The sequence below is a fragment of the Scardinius erythrophthalmus genome, assembly GCF_964197995.2.
Source record: "Scardinius erythrophthalmus genome assembly, chromosome: 1".
NCBI lineage: Eukaryota > Metazoa > Chordata > Actinopteri > Cypriniformes > Leuciscidae > Scardinius > Scardinius erythrophthalmus.
This window is the reverse complement of record NC_138221.1, coordinates 58657264-58681165: the sequence shown is the minus strand read 5'-3', so window position 1 is coordinate 58681165 and position 23902 is coordinate 58657264. Positions and strand designations below refer to the sequence as shown.

General features: G+C 35.6%; 1 protein-coding gene across 1 annotated transcript in view; it reads left to right on the top strand.

Moving 5' to 3' along the window:
- Positions 1–23902, top strand: part of gcgra (glucagon receptor a) — a 74466-nt gene that overhangs the window by 30683 nt on the left and 19881 nt on the right. Inside the window, exons 2-5 of the mRNA XM_081386320.1 lie at positions 17120–17268; positions 19974–20070; positions 20263–20370; positions 20773–20876. Of these exons, the coding sequence (XP_081242446.1) occupies positions 17215–17268; positions 19974–20070; positions 20263–20370; positions 20773–20876 (363 nt within the window). The 5' untranslated portion in view covers positions 17120–17214. The remainder of the gene's footprint in view (positions 1–17119; positions 17269–19973; positions 20071–20262; positions 20371–20772; positions 20877–23902) is intronic.

Genomic DNA, 23902 nt, shown 5'->3' with positions numbered 1-23902 from the left:
AGCAAACACATTACACATTATCAGCATTACAAGCACAAAGAACACTGGCAGAACTAATTCTGTCTCTCAACTAGATGCACTGGAGGTTCGACAATGACGGTGTCTATGTATCCTGTCAAACAACAAATCACAGGTTCATGATAATATTGAAAGAACATTCCGGCTTATTTTTTTTAACTTAGCCTATGGAATATTTCTAATGAACAAGATGAATTCAATTTAAAGCCTCACAGAAATACTTTTAAAACCTCCAGATGTTCAGCTTACGGGATGATGTGAAAGGTAAAACCATGTGAAGCATCTGCAGGCACAGACAGAAATCCCAGAAAATCACTGCAAATGGGCTGTTAATGGATTCTTGCAGACAAAATGACAGAGCGTTCCAAATCTCCAAGAACATACCTTCATATCAAACCATTTATTACATGCAGCTACGTTGTCTGATCTCAAGCCTTTTTTACTTTATGGACAACTTTGGTATTTTTGCATTGCAGCATTTTTCATGTTATTGTTATGAACACAAAATAAACGCTAAAATTTAGTTACAGTCATAGCGACACCAGCTGGCAATGGTGCGAGGGCCCTTTCATCGTTGCTTGCAGCTTTAATTTAGTCTGATGTTTATGTGGCATTGCGTCTTTATGTTGAATTTTTGATGCCATTGTGCAGTATTTTTCTACACACCTTTTCGTCAGCGAGGTTTAAAGTGCTAGCAATTCAGCGAACACATTAAACCTTAAACATCCATATATTTCTTATGTCATATTATGCCAATTAATGTACTTTGTAGCTAGTATGGAAACTTTTAATTTTCGGTGTGTTCCTCCCCAGTGGCAGCAGAGCAGTGAAAAAAGAACAGCTGACCCAAATTGGCATGAAACAGCATGTTTCCACAATGAAAACCATTCGGCAAGATGGTGGAAAAGCAGCTATTAATTCATTTGTGTGAAATATTAATGACTCATGTTGACAAAGGAAAGTAGTTTGATGGTGTTTCCTCTGCCCTCTAAAACCCATATCCATGTCATGCCTTCAGATGGTATTCAGACAATGCATGTTGTCAGTGAGTTGACAGGGCTGTCGATGTGGATTAAAGTGTTGATATTACTATTTTAGGATATACAAGAAGATGCCTTATAGGTATTCTGAGGTTAAGGCCAACACACCCATCACATTAATCATCCAGCCACTTAACCGTAACAAACACACACACAGACACACACACACACATTTGTTTTTCTGCCATGATGAGGACTTAACATTGACCTCTATTATTTTATACTGAGCTAGTAATATATATATTTGTATAGTCCATCCTTATAATGAATTATAACTCCATTAATCAGTATTTATAAGCAAGTATTACTATTCTTTAAATATATTTATAAAGACTCATTAAGATCTGTACAGCTTTGTAAGAACAGTTATAGTTACATTTATATTATTTTTTTAATTACTTGAAGACATGCATTTGCTTTTTCAATGCACATACTCATAATCCCTTATAAACTGACTCATTAGTATTAATAAATTAATACCGGTACTGATTAAAAAGTATTAATTAGTCAGACGTATGATTCCATGAATGTATTTATAAAGATGCAACCTGCATTGCTATAATGTTATTATATTATAGTCACACTTTTTAGTAATTCAGATTTATTTGTCAAATAAGTGAATATATTGCCATTAATAGCCATGTTGAGTTCTTATAAATACTTGTTGTAAGTAATAATACAGCTACTAACCTCTATAAATGCATCATTGATGGCTTTAAGTAAAGTGAAAACAAATGTTTAGAAATCATGAAGATGTGCTTATTATACATTTTAAGTTGTTTACTTTATTTAACTAATGAACTGTCATTTGTGTAATAAAATAATGGGGGAAAACACAGAAATCATTCATGCAAACAGTTGCATTTTTTAATCTTTTTTTTATGTTACATACTAGCAAAACAATGCAACAATATTTTTTAGAGTATAATTTCAAACTGCTATAAGACATTCCATGCATATGTCTGAGGATAAATAGATTTTAACTAATCAAAATTACTAAAACTAAATTACAAAATTAATAAACAAGCGTCTCTGGAACTAATTTTTATTTTTATATAATTTATAAATCAGTGAATAATGGATTATGAGCATGCACATTAAAAAAGCAAATGCATTACTTATACAGTAAGTAATTATAAAGAATTATATAAATGTAACTATAAATGTTCTTATAATGCAGTATAGGTCTTAATGAGTCTTTATAAATATATTGATAGAATAGTAATGCTTATAAATAAGTATAAATGGAGCTATAATTCATGATAAGCATGCACTTCATAGAAAGTGTTACCATTTCTTTTTTATTCCATACATCACAGTGACTTTTCTGCATTTTACACTTTCATTAAGATATTATTTTGAATGTTTATTAAGCCATTTTTCTTATCTGGACTTCTAGCTGCTCACAAACATGTTGGTGGTTTAAAGTTTTACAATTCCTTTGGGGACATTTTAGTCCTTCCAGTGTAGGCAAAATCTGACACACACACACACACACACACACACACACACACACACACACACACACACACACACACACACACACACACACACACACACACACACACACACACACACACACACACACACACACACACACACACACATAAGCAATGCATCTATAAGCAAGTTCACTCACCCAGTAAATTGGTTGTTGTTCAGGTGCAGTGATTGAAAACCTAATAGGAATATTTTTCTTTTCAGTCATTATCCATGTGGACAGCTATATAAAATACCTTTGCTGTTTGGAAAGAAATTAATTGTTCATCCATCACATACGAATCCGTTTAATCTACTTGGGAAAACATTTTCAGAGTAATTTGGAATAAAATCAAATTTAACAATTTATTATGTCAGGTAAATGTATAATGCCAATTTCATAATCATTTCAAAGATAATAAATACAAAACATCAAATGCTCTGGAATAAAGAGAGAAGATGCGAACCTGACATATAAAATACATGTTGCGAAGTTTTGCATACACTCAGCATCACAGGCTAATTTGAGTTACAAATCGCCCCGAGCCTCTTGTTGCAATTCATTATATACTCAAACCAAGACAGAAACTTCTTTCACATGGAAACATTTGCTAACAATGGAAATTTGCACTCAGAGTTTACACCTTTTGGGAGCAGGAGGCCATTTGCCTGGAAGACACACCCTCCTCTGTGTGAGAGTTATCTCTAAACTCTTAAAAACCTTATTACCTTTTGGTTTACTTCTTTGGGAATGATACCATTGTACCAGTCACACTGAGACATTTCAAATGATACCAAACATGTATAATACTGTATGATAGTTATTCACATTAAACCATATAGATTCTTGGGTGAATTTTGGTGATCTCAGCATGAGAGAGATGGAATGAGGGAAGAGGGAAAGATATGCAGATTAGGATGATTATGAGGTGAGACTTGTGTCTCGAATGGTGCACAAGAATGAGTTCAAATGTTAATTTCCTTTGTTCTCTCAGAGAGTTGCCCTCTCTTCCAGTTTTTTTTCCAGTCTTACACAAGCATGTATTCTTTTTTTTTTTCAGCACTGAATCACTTTAAGTATGGGTTACTAAATGAAGCATTGACTGATATAGGGTTTCTAATACCTTACAGCAGGGTTGCTGAAATTAATATGCAGAACCTACAGCAACATTAATACAATTACTGTTGAGCGGTATTACACAAAATTAAAACAGTCATGTAAAATGAAACATTCTCTCAGTCACCATCCATATGCACACATACCAACCACTTTGATTCACAACTTTAGTTCACAAAGCAATACATTTTGTGTACGCTTATTTGTTTTGAATGTGCACTTTTCCTTAAAAGTCTTTTTTTTAAAGCATAACATAAAACATAAAAGACCACCACTTAAAGAAAGTACACTTTCATGAAAGTTTAACACACTTAAGTTCCCTTTTTTTAAGCACATTGTGATAATGCAAAATTAAAAGTTTACTTTAAGTACATTTTAAAGCATTGTTTTAATAATCTTCTAGTTCTTTAAATAAGTACTCTTATTTTTATGTGTTGACTAACATACTATAGCACATGTAAAGTACTTGATTATAATTTAAACGGTAGTGTGTTATTCGATATGTATTAAATACAAACAAAACAAAAAAAAATGTATTTTAAAACAATGATATTACAATATACTAAACTGAATGTCCGAAAACATTGCATTCAGCCCGCGCTTAAGAATATTCCTATATTATATCGGTAATATTCTCTTTTGCCTAAGTGTATTTTAAAGTGTACTTATTTTTCACAAGGGAATGCCATCATTCCTTATTAATGCTTTTCCTTTGGTAATGTACAGCAACGTTACTTGGAGGTTCAGGAGGTTATACAGGATTAACTCTATATTTTTTTTATTTTATAAAGTGATATGAATGAGATTTGCTGGTGCAAAACTTGCTCTAACAATGATAGGGTGTTGGTGGGGTTTTATCATGTTGCTACAGGGTGATCTTTGGCTTACTGGCTAAAAAAGTAAAAAGATGATATTCATAGATTTTCTAAAATCTTCATTTATAGCAACAAACCTCTTCTCAACAGCCTGCATGATTTGAGGCATCATTTATATTTGTAGCTCAATCGCTCCAGGATGAGTTTAATACTTAGGGCTAGTGGTTTTGAAAACCCCTTTATTACAACAGAAACCTACATTGTAAGACACCTACACAACTGCTTTAGCCTGAGCTGTTTTCAAACTAAAGCAGTTGTGTAGGCGTATAACAATATTGACTTCTATTGTAAAAATGTTTGCAATTGATGCTCAAGCTAACATAAGCGATGAATCATATAAACATTTATTTTTGTGTTTTCTAAGCAAGGCATGCTTTTCACAACTGAAGTTGTTTCAGCATGAAGCAATCATACATGTGCCATGTATAAACTCAGAGATCTGTAAAGACAGCATGAGATAGTGGAAGAAAGGGGATGAATGAAGATCACAAATCCAGACTCTGTTCCAAAACCTAGAATTTAAAGTGGCATCATCCCCCGACTTTACAGGAAGGCACATTGTGGTATCATCCGCATAGCAGTGATACAAGATGTCATGTTTTTGAAAAATTTTAACTGAGGTGTATATTAAATAAAGTAAATAAACATGGTCCCAGTATAGAACCTTGTGGGACATCACCATAGGGCAACACCACGAATACCAATGTCCTCTTTAAGTTTTTCAATAGGAACGGCATGATCAATTGTGTTGAAAGCTGCAGTGAAATCAGACTTGGTTGTTCCAAACCAGTTACTTGATGTACGATGCTGCCTATGTAGACAGCAGACAGTTAGCTCAGATGGTTTTGAAACAGAACCACTGAGTCTCATGTGTGGCATAACATGGTGTTGATGGAAATGGCGTGGTAGAGTAAGAGTTGCAGATGGAGTCAGCGGTAGTCAGTGAGTATCGCTGCTGACACAGGCACAGAAGCAGTGACATTAATCTGAACCTCCATCAAGTGACAGAATTTTGGGTGTGATGTGACAGACGTTTCCTACCGCGTTCCTCATTGGCATACAACCTTGCCAACATGCTGGTTTATGACAATGGTATCTTTGAAGTGTCTGTGAGCTCCTAATCAGATCATGGGCTCCGAACTGTCACGTCCCAGTGGGGAAGAGGGGCTCTGGGAATTGCACTTGTTCTCTTACCACAGTTTAATGGGGTAAAAAGGGATAGTGGGACAGTCTTTTAGGGCCACACTGTCTGGCTGGTTGTTATTGCCTACATGCTATTAAAAAAATGGTTGGTTCCAGACCTTGATTCTGATTGGTCAATAGCTGTGTTTTATTCACAATAAAGCTATGACTATGACCGCTTCACCCAACGGTTCTGTGTATCACTGCGCAACACCCTTAGCAACCACCCTTAGTAACATAAACATGTTTGTTCTTATTTCAAGAAAAATCCAGCAGATGGAAGGCATTTAGTGATTTTACTTAATGAAAGTAGCGATTAAAAATGTTTTTGCTTTAATATTTGTATTGTGTGGTAACCATTTTATAAATGCAATAAAGGTACTCGAGGCTAGTGCTGTATGATGAACGAGTCACCTTCAGCCGTGACTTATTCACCATACAGCACAGCCCCTCGCTTCTTATTGCTTACAAATATATACAGTACTTATTGAATTCGACCTACTATAGGTAATTATACATTTACAACGTGAACCCTCTTATCTAATTTTAAATGCATCTTTAAAGATACAAAACAAACAAATGAGTAATGAATATCTGCATCTGCAAAGTGCTTTTTTTTCTCTTAAAAGTTTCACATCTAAAAACATAAAAAATAAATAGTTCCTATAACAAATGTTTATGTTAAACATGTATTAAATTCACATAAGATTAACATTTCAGTCATATCACTGGCCTTAACAAAGCTTTTTTATTTATGTATTTACTTGCTTTTTTCTTATTTTCTTAATGTGTGACTCTGGTGTTATTGTGCACAATGCAAAAAACTGCATGTCTTCCTTATCTTTTATCAAAATGTAATATGAGTTGCTGACATCATACTCTTCAGGTACAGTATGTTTCACTTTTTCACAATCTAATCAGTTCCTGATAGATTATAATTTCCTATCTTACATTTTGTCTTGCTCAATTTTCTGCTGAAGTGTTTATTTGCGGGCATATTATTGTATGTAGTAACACTGTCATGTCATCGTTTGGCTGTAAAGTCAATTAAAACTTCAGATTCACCAGCCTTATTTCATTGGGAAAGGGGTATCAGTGCACCTTTAAAGATGATTGCATATTCGCCCGTGTATAGTAAATGTCAGATCTCAGTCTGTTTGACCATCACTGTTCTATTAAATGTTGCACCGATGGATCCACTCAGATTTGGGTCACTCATCCGAGACCACACAACAATGGCATGGCTGTAAATACACACACTGCCCATGTGTCCACCAAACTCTCACTGCGCTCTTCAGAGGGGCACGAGAGCAGCCCTGCATTGTGCTCTTCAGTCAGAGAGGTTTGTTTTCTCTTTCATGACAGTCAATGTTTCCATTTTGCAAAATGCCAGGATTAAAGTGAGCCCTTAAATACAAATAGTCAATGGTTGTTGTGTGGCACTTGTAAATTATGAGTGAATGCTCAATGCGTTACTGCTTTGTTTGTTAAGAGACATTTACAGTCTCCTCTGTAATTAAATTCTGTAGTGAATTTAAACACAGTGACAATTATTACTTAATTATTGTTAATACTAATAAACTATTACAAGTATTATACACTACCGCTCAGTTTTTATTTTAAGTAATTAATACTTTTATTCAGCATAGTACTGACAGTACTGATCGTAAAGACATTTAAATTGTAAAATATTTCTAGGTCAAATAAATGCTGTTCTTTTGAACTTTCTAACATTCTTTTCATTAAAGAATCCTGAAAATAATGTATATCACGTTTTCCACAAAAAAATATTCATGACACTGATGACTAAAGACATCTTTTAGCATTTATGTACCAAAAGTAAATGTACCATTAATAGACTTACAATAAGGGAGACTAGATTATTACATATTTAATATGTCTGAGTGTTTGCAATTACAGGTGCTGGTCATCAAATTAGAATATCATCAAACAGTTGATTTATTTCAAGAATTCAACTTAACAGGTGAAACTAATATATTATATAGACTCATTACATGCAAAGTGAGATATTGCAAGCCTTTATTTGTTATAATTTTGATGATTATGGCTTACAGCTTATGGAACCCACGAAATCAAAATCCCAGAAAATTTGAATATTACATGAAATCACACAGTAATACTGTGGTCATTGAACCAGGTTTTGGTTCTTTTGGCAGTGTGGGCAGGTGCAAATCCTGCTGGAAAATGAGGTCAGCATCTCCATAAAGCTTGTCTGCTGAAGGAAGCATGAAGTGCTCTGGAAATGTCCTGGTAGACGTGGTGCAAAATTTGCTCTCATCAGAAAAGAGGACTTTGGTCCACTGTGCTTTATTAAATCCAGAGTCAACGCAGCCGTCTACCAGGACATTTTCAGAGCACTTCATGCTTCCTTCATTTTGCAGCAGGATTTGCACCTGCCCACACTGCCAAAAGAACCAAAACCTGTGGTATTACTGTGTAATTACTGTGTGATTTCATGTAATATTCAAATTTTCTGGGATTTTGATTTTGTGGGTTTCATAAGCTGTAAGCCATAATCAATAAAATTATAACAAATAAAGGCTTGAAATATCTCACTTTGCATGTAATGAGTCTATATAATATATTAGTTTCACCTGTTAAGTTGAATTCTTGAAATAAATCAACTTTTTGATGATATTCTAATTTTATGACCAGCACCTATATATACGTATATACATAACCTACATTTTCATTATTTGAAACTGGTCAAATGCTTGTTACTAAATTATATCAACCAGTCATAACTTATTATTTCATAACTAGTGTGACATTTGCTTGAATAGCTAGTACTGTACTACTAAAATAATTAGCTTCTGTCATTCATGTTACCCAACAAACTAGAATATATAGGTTTATTTAAATGCATCAAAAGAGAGATTTATACGCTGACAGATTGTAAGAGCTGAGGTGGAAAGAAAGCCCTGAGGCTGGATGCATACAGCTCACATTCTGCTAATGGCGTTTTGTCTTTATACAGTATCTCATTACCTTCGGCCTCTGTGCCACTAGTCATTATTTCTCAATTTTCACATTCGATTTTAAGCGTGGCCTCATCTAATTTGCTAAAAGCGCATCTGTGCCCCTGTCACTTTTTTAGCTATTGTTGTCAGAAATTGGCTTAAGATGTGATATGAAAGTTGGCTAAAGTTGCAGCTTTAGGATATCCCTTTGTCAATTTTTACTCAGTCTTGTTAAGTGAGATTAGCCTAATAGGACTCAAGTCCTATTCCTAGGCAATATTCCCCATCCGCAACAAACTCTAACAGAATTGCAGCGCGTGTGTGAGGCAAGGTCTCAGGTGTTGAATCTGTCACTCAGTGTTAGTGGTGTCTGAGGCAACAGTGTGGGGAATGAATTTAAAAAGTGCCTCTGGTGTACTTTTTCCTGACCCACTGCCTGATTTTAAAGTTGCTTTAACAGCATATAACAAAATGGAGCTGTGACTTGCTGCTTCACATGTTGGTCAGACAGACAGTAGGCAGTTCTTGCCAGAATTGTGGATCAAACTTTAAAGTCAGCTTAACTGAAGTTGCGATTGTCGTTTTATCTCTATTGTGACGTACATCCAATTGAAACAGCCTCTTGAATTAGAACAAATTTACTGCAGGACTTGATTTTGGGAATTGATTAAATGGTTAAATGGTTGTGGTCAATTGCTATTGGTCAATCTCATGTGAGTGACAGGTTGTTCCTGCCCTCTATGGGGGGGGGGTCCCGTTTTAAAAAAAAAAAAAAAGGTTTTTTTTTTTTTACTTTATAATGTTCTCTGAGGTCCACTTATAGTTTTACCAAGATTTTAACTTCAAACAGCTCTTTTCTATCTTAATGTTGACCCTTTCTTTCAAACACTCCCCTATCAAGACTTGGAAGTAAATGCCCACTGCTATGATTGGGTAACAGTTTTGCATATTAAAATCATTTTCAACGTCCCCACCATAACATGTGTGGAATTGTTTTAAAAAGGATTGCAGTAATTGGCTTAGATCAGAACAGTAACAAAAGCAGCATTGTCTATGTGCTTTCTTCCGTATCTGGGAACCCCCCACATTAAACCCATAAATGCCCAAGCAAAGGAGAACAGCAAATCACAACTATTCTCAGTTTGACTGCGGCGCTAAAGTATAAACACTCAAGTACATATCAAACAATCTGTATCAGACTAAGCAATAGTGACACATGGTTAAAAAAAACACTGTTACACACACTTGAGTGTTTTGCCATTACTGTCGGATCCAATATAGTCTGCACTGCATCATCTTTTATTTTCTGGAATAGAATAGAATAGAATAGAATAGAATAGAATAGAATAGAATAGAATAGAATAGAATAGAATAGAATAGAATAGAATAGAAAGTCTTTATGGTCATTATACTCGCGTACAACGAAATTAGGAAGTGCTTCCCTTGGTGCTGAAAAAATACAACAAACACAAACAATATTACATACAGTGCAAAAATAATATTGCACTAATAGGAATATATTGCACTAAGCCTGTTCATTGCAAAGTAAAAAATGAAAAAATACAGAGTAATTGCTGGAGTAATCCTGTGTTTGCGTCTCTCTCATTTTTACTACTACATGACATGCACGAATCAGTGGGCAAGGTTAAAGAGGCAATGATGTAGGAGTTGATTTTCCTCTGCAGAGGCTGTCTTTCATCACACTATGACGTAATAATGTGACAAAATTTAAAACGAGTCGTTTTTCCAGCTTGGTTTCAATAAAACTGTTTTTGGACTAAAGAGGAAGTTTTGAGTTGTGAAACTTTCAGACGTTTTTATATATATATATATATATATAGTATAATGACATCTTATATGTCAAATGATCTAGAAAATTTGTATTTCTCAATTCAGAAACCAGAATTTTTCAATTAGACCAATATAAAAATACATTTTAAATAAATAGCATGCTTGTTTCACTTTTTCTCAGTGTACATTTGACATAATTATAAATAACCTTGACATCCATAGCCAATTGGTTAGGTTAATGACTGCCAGGATGACCAACTGTCCATACAGTAATTATCTGTCTGTGTGTCTGGGTTTAACCTTTGTCCTCCTCTCTCTGGAAGAGTTTTGATTTGGCCTCACACTGCCTTACTAATCATTCTGATAGATTTCTGCAAGATGACAAGAATTTAGATTTTGGGTAGAGTGCGCATAATGCATTTCTGTGATCTATTGGAGGCTTTAGTATGGAGGAGAGCTTTGTGTGTAATGGCCAGTATAATGGAATAATTGCAGAATTTAAATGAACATTTTTTCTCAAAACTCACTGAATTAATTTTAATTTAGAAAATGGTGCATGCAACTTTAGTTTAGTGAAAAACTGCTCATCCCTCAGGAGCTTGTGGGACCCACATAGTTTGTGGGTTTAAAGGGATAGTTCGCCCAAAAATGAAAATACTGTCATCATTTACTCACCCTTAAGTTGTTTCAAACCTGTAAGAATTTATTTTTTCTGCTGAACACAAAAGAAGATATTTTGAAAAATGTCGGTAACCAAACAGTTGATGGACCCAATTGACTTCCATAGTAGGAAAAAAAAAATACTATGGAAGTCAATTGGGTCCATCAACTGTTTGGTTACCGACATTTTTCAAAATATCTTCTTTTGTGTTCAGCAGAAAAAATAAATTCTTACAGGTTTGAAACAACTTAAGGGTGAGTAAATGATGACAGTATTTTCATTTTTGGGCGAACTATCCCTTTAAGACAGGCTTTGGCTTTTCTCCAAATGTAAAATCACCTGGAAGATCAAAGTAAAGTAAAAGATGACGCAGCAAAACGTTTTTCCCCCTCTTCCCATTGGTCAGGGGTTTTGCAGCAACTTTTTGTGATTCTAAAGGCCCTGATATACGTTAAGCAAAATCGAAATGTTATGTTGTCATCTCGAACAAAATCAGGGCAAAACGAAGTTCACTTGGTGTTTGTTTCGGGAGTTCGAAACAGCTTGCCAAAGCGAACTTTATGGAAAAGTTCACTCTGGCTGGTAAACACCTTCAAAATACCATTGGTCGGTGTCAATTACATTATAGGTAGGTGTGGTTCTTTGATGTTCATTTCCTATGTGGAGTCCGACAAGGTCTAACGTCTGCCAGTAAAAACATGAACACACTGGAGAGCCTCTTTATAGTTACTCCACCGAGCATATGGTTATAAAAGGGAGATAGCATGCATCACTCATTCAGGTTTGTGCTGAAGAGCTAGGAGAGTGTCCCTGGCCATTTCAGCGGGCAGTTCAGTGCTGCGGCAGGAGGGACACCATGCTTTGTTCCTTCCATCAGGGAACAGAGGTTACAATAGTAACCACAATAGCTAAACCGTGTGACAAGGTTTTGCCGGTGCAGATTTCGGCAAGCCCCGCTTGCTGGGTAACAAGCGCACTTGCAACATAATAACCTACCCAACGCCCCACATAAGCCGTGTAGACCATGTATTTACCATGGGAAAAGGTCGCTTCAGCTGGTCTTTTTGACCTTTTCTCTCTTTCTGTTTAAAAAAAAGAAGCTCACAGCTATGCAGACCAGAATTAGTGCTGGGGAAGCGCTTTCTCACTACGGAAAACACATCATGCCATAAGAGAGGTTAATATGTGGAGAATATATTACATGGACTTACCAACCAGGAAGTACCACTCATGAAAAAAGGTCCCTGTAGTAGGTCCTACCTGAAAAGAGAGGAACTACTAGAAACCTAGCAACCGGCGGCAGAGACAGAGCTCTGCCTAGGGGAAGACACAAGTTTACCGTTAGGAAAGTTAGTTTACCGTTCATGGAGAATACATAATATGAGATTAACATCAGGGAACCACTACGTATAGAGCACCTAGCACCAAGTAGAAATATATATATTTATTTTTTTACATATATACAGTACCAGTCAAAAGTTTGGAAACATTACGATTTTTTTATGTTTTTGAAAGAAGTCTCTTATGCTCATCAAGCCTGCAGTAAAAAACAAAACAAAAAAAACAGTAATATTATGAAATATTATTACAATTTAAAATAATGGTTCTCTTTTTTAATATACTTTAAAATGTAATTTATTTTTGTGATGCAAAGCTGAATTTTCATCAGCAAGTACTCCAGTCTTTGGTGTCTTATGATCCTTCAGAAATCATTCTAATATGCTGATTTATGATCAATGTTGGAAACAGTTGTGCTGCTTAATATTTTTTTTATAACCTGAGATACTTTTTTCATGATTATTTGATGAATAAAAAGTTAAAAAGAACTGTATTTATTTAGAATAGAAATCTTTTGTTACAATATACACTACCGTTCAAAAGTTTGGGAACAATAACTTTTTTTTTTTAAGAAATTAGTACTTTAATTCAACAAGGATGTGTTAAATTGATAAAAGGTGATGGTAACGATTTATATTGTTAGAAATGTTTTTATTTTGAATAAATGCTGTTTTTATGAATAAATGCTGTTAACATTTTACTCATCAATGAATCCTGAAAAAAGTATTCCAAAAAAATATATTAAACAGCACAACTGTTTCCATCATTGATAATAACTGAGTATCAAATCATCATATTAGAATGATTTCTGAAGGATCATAAGACACCAAAGACTGGAGTACTTGCTGATGAAAATTCAGCTTTGCATCACAAAAATAAATTACATTTTAAAATATATTAAAAAATAGAACCATTATTTTAAATTGTAATAATATTTCATAATATTACTGTTGTTTTTTTTTTTTTTTTTTTTTTTTTTTTTTTACTGCAGGCTTGATGAGCATAAGAGACTTCTTTCAAAAACATTAAAAATAGTAATGTTTCCAAACTTTTGACTGGTACTGTATATATATTAACTTACCTGTCAATAGAAAATACATTTTAACAATTAATGTAAATTCATCTTGTTTTAATGATGTTTGGGTATTTTTTAATGAAATTCTAAAATACTGATTAAACATTTTTACTTAAAGTCTAAAATAATGATTAAGAAATTAATAGATTTTTTTTTTTCCTTTTTTTTTTTTTTTTTTGCACTGCAGCTCACTTAAGACGCAAGACCAGAAACTAATTTCACACGGATTCAGTCTTTTGGCCCTTGCTCTGTATGCTCATCATTAAAACCATAGCATTCAGATAAGGATTTTAATAGCAGAATCCTCTCTAATCGTTTCTGTCCTGTGCCATGTTGCGGAAGCTCATTTCACTGACAGACCATCCTGAGCGTCCGGCAGTGAATGGGGTGTGCGGATGAAATGCTTCGGGCATGTGTCACTCTAATTGTTCTGTACCTCTCCATGAACCGTCTTAACTGCTGTTATTAATAACCACAACATATTCTACTTAGCGTGAAGTTAAATAATGAGACTGAATCTGTAGTAGCATGGTTACCATGAATGCACACAGTGTTATTAAAGTCTAAAACCTCTGCAAAAGTGTCAGTCATTAAATCACCATTCTGAAATCAACATGAAAGTTGGGATAGTGTGGGATCTGTCAGGATTTATTAAACAATAGCACATATCCATATCCTAGGAGTAGTAAACTTCATTTATCTTGTTCACTTCCGTTCTCACACTCATTGAGTCATTGCACAACATTTCAAAATAATGCAACAATGTACAATTCTTCTAATGAACACAACAGATTTTTTTCTTCCCTATTGTGATGTATATCCAAGAGAAACAGCTTCTCGAACAAGAAAAAAATGTAGGGCAGTACTTGATTTTGTCCATGGGGAATTGATTAGATGGGTGGTTGATTAAGGTTGTGGTTTGCTATTGGCCGATGTCATGTGAGTGACAGGTTGTCCCGCCCTCATGCCAGTAAACACATCACAAGAGAAGAGATGTTACTGCAAGGGAGGGGAAGTTATTTTGATTAAAAATACGAGGGCAAATTAAATTACGAGGGCAAATTAATTCAAATCAACAAAATTAAAGGGGTCATATGATGCGATTTCTTGTTTTCCTTTTTCTTTAGTGTGTTATGTAGCTGTTAGTGCAAGTATAAGATCTGCATAATTACAAAGCTCAAAGTCTCAAACCCAATGAGATGTTCTTTATAAAATGTTAGGCTCAGTCACACCTTCCTAAAATGCTTTGTTCAAACACCCCCCCCCCCCCCAAACACCCCCCCATAAATCTACATGTATGTCAGTGTGTGGGGGCAATCAATTTCTATCTGGATCATTTAGATCGGTCGTGGGCCCTGTGTCTCATCTGGTTGCCCGTTGACGGCAACATTGCCAGCGACATTGCTCAAAAAGTTGCCCTGTGGATCATCACCTTAAAAAGTGGGGCAATTCCATCTTTGCTATTACAGTCTGGCGCTTTTTGTGTGTGTGTGTGTGTGTGTGTGTGTGTGTGTGTGTGTGTGTGTGTGTGTGTGTGCGTGTGTGTGTGTGTGCGTGTGTGTGTGTGTGTGTGCGTGTGTGCGTGTGTGTGTGCGTGTGTGTGTGTGTGTGTGTGTGTGTGTGTGTGTGTGTGTGTGTGTGTGTGTGTGTATTCACCACAATAAGGTCAAAAGATCATTTCAGTGACACGCCTGTCCCAACCTGCCCAGACTGGAACAGAATGGAATTTGAAACGTTTTAGCCAAAAATGTTTCCATGGTAAAGGTGTTTTTTGCAGAAACGTTTCAGATTTCGTTCTGTTCTCCGACTACAGCTGAAGTAGGGGTGGGATGTGGATCAGTAACCAGGTGAGTAACTGTTACTACACTTTGGGTTGCCAACATCAGTGAGCTACTGTACCTTGCTGTTTACTATTTTTGTAAACTGAGCTCATTGCAGTACATTCTGGGATTGCATCCTACTGAAGTTATCTTGCTGATGATGCATTAAAAAGGATAGTTCACACAAAAAGAAACCCCCATGTAGCTCCAAACATGTTTGGCTTTCTTCTTTTTTGGGGGGAAACATAAAAGAAGATATGCTGAGAAATATCAGTGTTTTTTGTCAATACAAAGTCAATGGTTACCAGAACAGTTTGGTTACAAATGTATTATTTTATATTCACCAGAAGAAAAAAGTCATACAGGTTTGAAACAACATGAGGTTGAGTAAATGATGACAGAATTATAATTTTTGGGTGAACTGTCCATTTAATTTGCAGCCTATAGTATGTAGGCAGCTTACTAGAGTCTATTCTGTACTGTGATCATATCTGTTACCATCATGTTCTGTTCTAACATCACCTATCTCTAAAGCATGCTAGTAATTGAGCTGAATGCAGTGTAAGTGTTAGTGTATCCTATCCACAACTATCTGCTTCATCACGCAAGCAAGAGCTTGGAGCAAAGACAGTGACATGGTCAACAGTCTGTGACCTTCCTTTTCCCAGAGGCTTCTTCACTCTGGGATAATGAGCCTGTTGTTTTTATACTGTAGGCCAGTAGTCCATGTCTTAATTGCACTGCAAACATTCTTTGTTCTGTATGCTATCCTGATTGCTTACATTCAGCAAACAGTGAAATAAGTTTAGGGAGCCAATGAGGCCCACACTTCTCGCATTATTACTCAAGAGCCAACATCAGTTCTGGTTCCCAGGCTTGTTTTGGGAGTAGGGATGTGGAAAATTAGCTAAATATTATGTTGTGTTATGATCATTTTATATTGTTAGCTGTCTATATTCATCACTTCATTTCATAAAAAAAAATAACATTACATTTCCACAAAAAATATGAGGAAGCACAACTGTTTTCAACACTGATAATAATCAGAAATGTTGCTTGAGCATCAAATCAGTAGGATCTGAAGGATCATGTGACACTGAAGACTGGAGTAATGTTGCTTAAAATTCAGCTTTGATCACAGGAATAAATTACATTTTAAAAATATAAACAGTTATTTAAAATTATTTCACAATATTAGTGTTCAAGTAAATGGAGCCTTGGTGAGCATAAGAGTCTCAGCGGCCATTTACGCTAAACTGTTTTCAACTAAAAACTGAAAAATTGTATGCGTTTCGGCCGTTCTTCGTCTCTTCATCTGTGTAAAGTACGAAAATGAGAATTTGTGAAAACGGTGACATCATGCGAAAGCGCATTACGTGTTCAGTCTAGAGATGCGTAGTGTTTATGTACAAAGTCACATCGCCAACTACTGGCCTGGCATGAATAATACAGCGTTTTCAGTCAATTTCGCGGATCCTTGGCGAACGGGGACAATTTTGACAGCGTTGTCGTATGCACGCGAAAAAAACGCAAAGGAAAAGCTTTTCTCTTTTTAGTATATCGTTGTCGTGTAAATGTTCCCTTGTGTACATTAGTTTTCTGCTTCATGAGGTATTTTTAAAATCACAGTTTTGAATAGACTAAATGTATGTTGTATATATCACAGATCATGGTTTGCTGTTTGATGACAAGTTGATCTCTGACTCTCTGTCTGTCTGTCTGTCTGTCTGTCTGTGGTTTAGGTTGTGTGGTGACAGCTGAAGCCTTCCTATGAGGTGAGCATATCCCTTTGGACCCTCGGCTCCCCTCCCAGTGCCAGCAGCAGCAGGACTAAGGGATGTCACAAGTATTCCTCCTTCTGACCCTACTCAGTTTCTCCTCCTGCATCCAGGTCAGAGATTATCCCGCCTCCTCTCTTTATTCTCTCGACATCTCTTAAAGTGACCAGATGACCGTGAAAAAATGATTCCGTCATTTGTGCAGTTACTCACTGCATGTTTGTTACGCAGCTCTCAGTATTCTGAAGAGGATGTATAATACTTACTATTACCAATGTCAGTTTAAAGCATTTTTTTATACAATCAGAATAAAGCTAACACAAATTATCGGGACAAATGTCGCCCTGTAGCTCCATCAGGACGTGGGGCATGGCTCGTATAATCGGAACTGTCCTGATTTTATCTGGACATCTGGTCACCCAACCTGTCTCCTGAACAGGGGCTTGACTAGCCCTTTTGTGAAAAAGAAGTATAGCACTTCAGCATACTTAATATGGAAATAATATACTTTAAGAGAATATTTAAAATGAATGTTATTTTTTCAGACACCTAATTGAATGTTAATTGAAATTATATAAAAATGTGTTGTTCTTAAAATTTGTTAAATGCAATTAGCTGAAAATATAAATATACTTTAATGTCATTTCTATTGAAACTTGTATGTCATGTATTTAAATATATTTGTAATTACAAAGTTGGAATTTAGTAACTTTAAAAGTAACAAACTATCACAGTACCGTTCAAATTATAATCAGTTGTTTTAAATACTTCCACACATGCTAGCATGACGAAACTTACTGTATTTACTAGTTGCCATATCAACACTATATACAGAAAAAAATGCACCAAAATTCAGAAATCTTTGGAAGATATCACTGAACATTTATTTAACCATAGCAAAAGTACATTTCTTACTTGTGTTCATTTTTCATCTCTATTTTTTTTTTTTAAATTAGACAAATCTGATATTATTTTAATCTCCAGTATGTTATTTAACAGTTGATATGGTTCTTTAATGCTTCGCTAACTAGCAGAAAACACTAGCAGGGTTTAAATCCCATGTTGCACAGATGGGGAACGTTATAACTCTGTGTTACAATGTGCTCCTATTAGAACTGTTCTATTCTATTCTATTCTATACTTTTATGAATTCTGTTGAGAAAACATGAGAAAAAGGTGAATAAAGACTGAGAGTCAATGTTAAGAAATTATTAATTATTATTATGTTTTGAACTATATTGTAAAGCTTTGATTTCCTGCGTGTTCATTGTCAAACTCAAAAAATATTTTATTTATTAAAAAATGCCATTTTAATATCAAGAAAAAAGTATACACTGTATTAATAAAACAAAACCACATAATTGTACTAGATGTGGAAAATTAATGTGGGAAAAAATAAAAACTCTGAACCATAAGTAGATTTACACAAACTGAAATTGAATGTTTTTTATTTCTACTTTTTTTATTTGTGTGCTGCAACTACTTTTTTTGGATAAACAATTTTGTGTAAACATTATATCCAGCCCATTCTCATCCTAGGGTGTCATATATTGACGCTTTTGACATTTCGTCTACATCGAACGCACATGGCACCCTTTAGCGTCAATATGAGACGCAGATAGAAATGGGCCAGAAGGCGCCTCCTAGCGGTCTAACCCTAAGGCCGGTGACACACTGGATGCGTGGCGTAAGCGTCTCAGCTGCGTGGCGTGTCCGTTTTTATTTCGGCTCCCATGTTAACAGGTTAGAGCTTGCACACTGCGTGCGTGACACGCGCGTCTCAGGCGCGGCTCGAGCCGCGCGGAAAACGCGTGCATTCTAGAAATAGAACCGACGCCTATTTTTCACGCGACACGCAAGCGTCTTGGAAGCGTTTCCAAGCAAAATTGAATAGGAAAAGATGTTTATATGACATTTTGACACGAATACATATTAATAAATGTCATTTTGATGTTTGAAAGTGTCTGGGGTTTGACATAAATGCAAATATAAATGCAATTTAAAAAAATATTATCGATTTTCAAATACTGCACCTGTCAATACAGAATGAAATATTCTATAGTCTATATTGCCGTCAACACTGCCGACGTTGTCTTTGCTGCTATATATTTATGTTTAACATGAATTATAGGCCTTCCACAACTCTCTCCCCATATGTCAAATATATCACCAATATGTCACCTAGCAGCAGCAGCGCCGCGTCAGACACGCTTCTGGTGTGCAAAGACATGGAAAACGCGACGCAGCCGCCACGCAGCTGACACGCAACAGAAACGCCACGCTCACGCCACGCATCCAGTGTGTCACCGGCCTAACCCTACACCAGACTTAAACCTACCCATAACCGAACAAAGCTCTGTGCGTCTCATATTGACGCTAAAGGGTGCCATGTGCGTTCGATGTAGACGAAATGTCAAAAGCGTCAGTATATGACGCCCAAGGATGAGAATGCATTGTTATATCACATATATCTTAAAAAGCAGAAAGCAAATAGAAATGCAACACGCACCTCTCAGCTCTTTTTCAAGTTGGCTAAGAGTCTGAGCATTATGCAACTCACTAAAGATTAGATTAGGCATTAATTCAGCATAATGTGAGGAAATAAAAAAAAAAATACTATAACATCACACAGGTTCATTAATGAATCCCAGCTTGCAGAAGTTCAACGGTTACTGTGTTTAGCACTTCATCTAAACCAACACAACACAAAAGCTTCACCATCTACTTTCACTCTATTGCAAAGTACAACCTTGAAGTTATGCTTGCTAATTTCTTTTATGTTTTGTAGAAAAATACATTCACTAATTGGATCTTACAGGTGTCATCTGCCGTATCCCTCAAAACTTTGATGGCAAGTTGGATGAAGTACCGAGAAGAATGTTTTCAAAATATCAGCAGAGAACCGCCAATGACAGGTGATTTGTTATTGTCCTAAGGCTTGGCTTGAGTCATTGTTGGTGTGTAAGTCCAGCGATGATAAAAGTGCACAGTGCTGTTGTAAGGTAACACTGCTGAGCCCTCAGATTAGGAGTCATGTCACATACAGATTATGTCCAGCACAGCAAGCAAAAACTAGTAGTCTTTAACATCAATGTTTTTTTTTCCAGGTGCCGTGTGCAACCGAACGTTTGATAAGTATGCCTGCTGGCCAGATGCTTTGCCCAATACTACAGTGAGTGTGGCTTGTCCCTGGTACCTGCCCTGGCACAATGAAGGTACTGTAAACAGAACATTTACATTTATTTATTTTAGGATTATTAAGCATTGTTTACATTGCAACAATTGCAAAAAAAAAAAAAAAAAAAAAAAAAAAAGGGGGGGGGGTAGTTTACAAAGGATTTGACACATAAAACCATAAACTGTTTTCAGGTTGCAAAAAGCATAAATCAAACTTAAGATCTATTTACACTTGTTCAAGCTTGACATTAAATATGATTGTAGCAATTTCAATGATTAAAAGACTGTAAAAAAATTATTATTTGTGGCTGCAGTTTACATAATGCACTTCTATTAGCTTAGCTCATCTTCTTCCACTATTTGAACACATTTCTCCATATGGAGTATTCTCTTATGCGCCCTGTGTGACCACTCCATCTGTGAATGTGTTTGTGTGTCAGTTCGACATGGGCTCGTGTATCTGGAGTGTGATGCAGACGGACAGTATAGCAAGCAGAAGAACGCCAGCGAATGTCTGTCACGTGACCCCGCGCAAATCAACATGGTATGTGAGAAATAAGTGATTGTTCTAATAAATATCTATAAGATCTTAAATATTTTTAAGATCAGTTGAGTTCATTTCTGCACCACTAAAGGTGGGAATACACCTTTTAAAATCTAAAAACAGATTCCCCTCTGAAGTCGGCAAAAGATATCAGACATGTGTTCTGTGAAATCTGTCAAAATCTGCAGACTGGCTCTGACTGGTTGCAACTAGTTTCAATTCAACCTGACTGCAGATCAGTGTAAAAGTTTGAGCTAAAATGACATGTAATGTATTTCAGCCTTAATGCAGTTTAGTTGTACACAGTTGGTGTCTTAGAAAACAATATTGGTAACACTTTAAATGCATTAACTAACAATTAATAATCATTTGTTATAGTATTTATTAATCGTAGTAAACGTTAGTTAAAAGTACTGTTCATTGTTCATGTCAGCTCAGGTCAATTAAATATTTAACAATGCATAAGTTAATGTTGAAATTAGCATTTAACTAAGATTAATAATGCTTTATTGTTTTTCATTAAAAGTGATCAGTTGACTTAAGTTGACTTACCTTAAAATAAGTGAGGAAACCCGTTGCCTTAAAATTATAAAGCCAATAAACTTTATGTGTAATTGAAAAAATTAAGTTATAGGCTATAGTTCACATAACTTTTTTTAGCGCAATTTTCCACCGGACAAAATTGCGATTGTTAACTCATGATTTCTGTTCTGTCTGTGCGCACCAATCTTGCACTTCTATCTACTCCTCAACCAGACCACCTAGAGACTTCGGGCTTTCGGCATTATGTTAAGGAAGGTCTAATCTCGGGAACGCACAAAAAAAAATCCAGGAAAAGATTTACTATCTCTTAGTGTTGTGATCCCATGACGTGAGAAAATTGCGCTAAAACACTCACTGAGTTTTTATTACTTGTTTTTTTATCACGCATGAAGTTTATTACTTACTTTTAAGTAATAACTAATGTAGTTAACAAATGTAAACAAATGAAACCTTATTGTAAAGTGTTACCAAAATGTCTTTTTCAATTTAGTCACTAACTAGATGTCCAGGGGTGCGTTTCCCGAACAACAACGTAACTCGCTGCTTCACTACCATAGTACGATGCATCGTTGAAGAAATCAACTAGCTATTCTGTTTCCTGAAGCCGTATTATCGCAGAGTGATCGTTCAACCACGTTGGTTTATGATGTGGTGCAGTAATAACTTCTTTAAATGAATCTGTTTGAGATCGAATTAACGCTAGATGCTTTGCTGTAAATTACAGACATGGCATCTGAGGACTATTTCTCATTTTATTTTATAAAATATTTTTTTCTTTTATTTTATTCTCAGTTATTTTGCTTTATTTCCAGATTCAATCATAGGCTCGTTCTTAGTAGAGCACGTTCGCACATGCGCAGTCTTCAAAAACGACGCTTTAAATCACTTGACAAACTAAAAGACGTAGGCTAACTTTTATTTGTATGTATTCTAAATAAAAGACACGGGTTGTATTGAATGTCAGCTTGCTTATTTTGCTCAAGATAAGGTTTTATTGAGTCCTCATGTCATGCAAACTAGAAACTCTGCTTCTAACCACAAGTCGAGAGCTGTAGATCCAACCACGCAAGTTTCCGATGCTGTTTGCGGATGTTCGTTAGAACGATGGTTTCGGGAAACACCGACTCGTTGAACTATGCTGGGGTGCGTTTCCCGTACAACTATATAACTCGCTGCTTAACTACCATAGTACGATGCATCGTTGGAGAAATCAACTAGCTAGTCACGACTGTTTCCCGAAACCGTTTGTCGCAAAGTATCGTTCAACCACGTTGGTTTATGACGTCTCGCACGTGGTGGTCTAATAACTTATTTTAACTAATCTGTTTGAGATCGAATTAAAGCTAGATTTTGTCATATAACATCTGAAGACCATTTCTAATTTTTCTCCGTTATTTTGCTTTATTAACAGACTCAATATTTGGCTCATTCTTACATAGTAGAGCACGTTCGCACATGCGCAGTCTTCAAAAACGGTGCTTTAAATCTCTTGACAAACTAAAAGACGTAAATTACATTTGTATGTATTCTAAATAAATAACACGGGTTGTACTGAATGTCATCTTGTTTATTTTGCTAAAGATAAGGATTTATTCAGTCTACATCTCATGTAATCTAGAAACTATGCTTCTAACCACAGCTCGAGCTGTCGTTCCAACCACACAAGTTTGCGATGCAGTTTGCGAACGTTCGTTGGAACGATGGTTTCGGGAAACACCAAATCGTTGAACTATGCTGGGCTGCGTTTCCCAAAAGCATCGTAAGCCTAAGTTGATCGTAAAAACGATCGTACGACTGATCTTAATATTACGGTCTGTTTCCCAAAAGCATCGTAGCTTAAGTAGCACTTGAAAATCTTCGTAGATCTACGAGTGCTCTGGAGTAATCGTACATCCCCAAGTGCATCGTAAGAAGACAGATTTATGAGGACACCTGCAGGACAACCGGCAGATTACACCTTTAGCTTTATTCAAATGCAATGTGATTATAATATAAGGTTTTGATTGTACTTTATTGTACACTTTATTACTCTTTTTTGTTGTTGGTTAAATTAATGTATAAATTATATAATTAAAAAGGTCAGAAAACAAAACAAAAAAATTGAAATAATTTAATTTAATAATTTTAATCAAAATGAAATGAATGAACAAAAAATAAATAAAACAAATCCTTTAAATCTGTTAAAAATTACATCTTTTTTTTAAGTTTTTTTTTTAGCCATTTTGTCAGTGCCTCCGCCTGTAGGTGCTTTATATAGACTTGTCTTGATTGCTAATCCACAACAGATGACAATTATTAGGTTAAACATTCAGAATACGATTTCATATAAGGTTATGTTTCAGAACTTCATGAATGGACAGCGACTCTTAAGTAGCACGTAGAGCGCGTTCATGTTAAGTTCATTTTTGGGAAACGCTCGTGGAATTGCTGCGAGCGTTCGTAATCTTGCACCTAGAAAGCACTCTTAAGAGCTAAGATACATC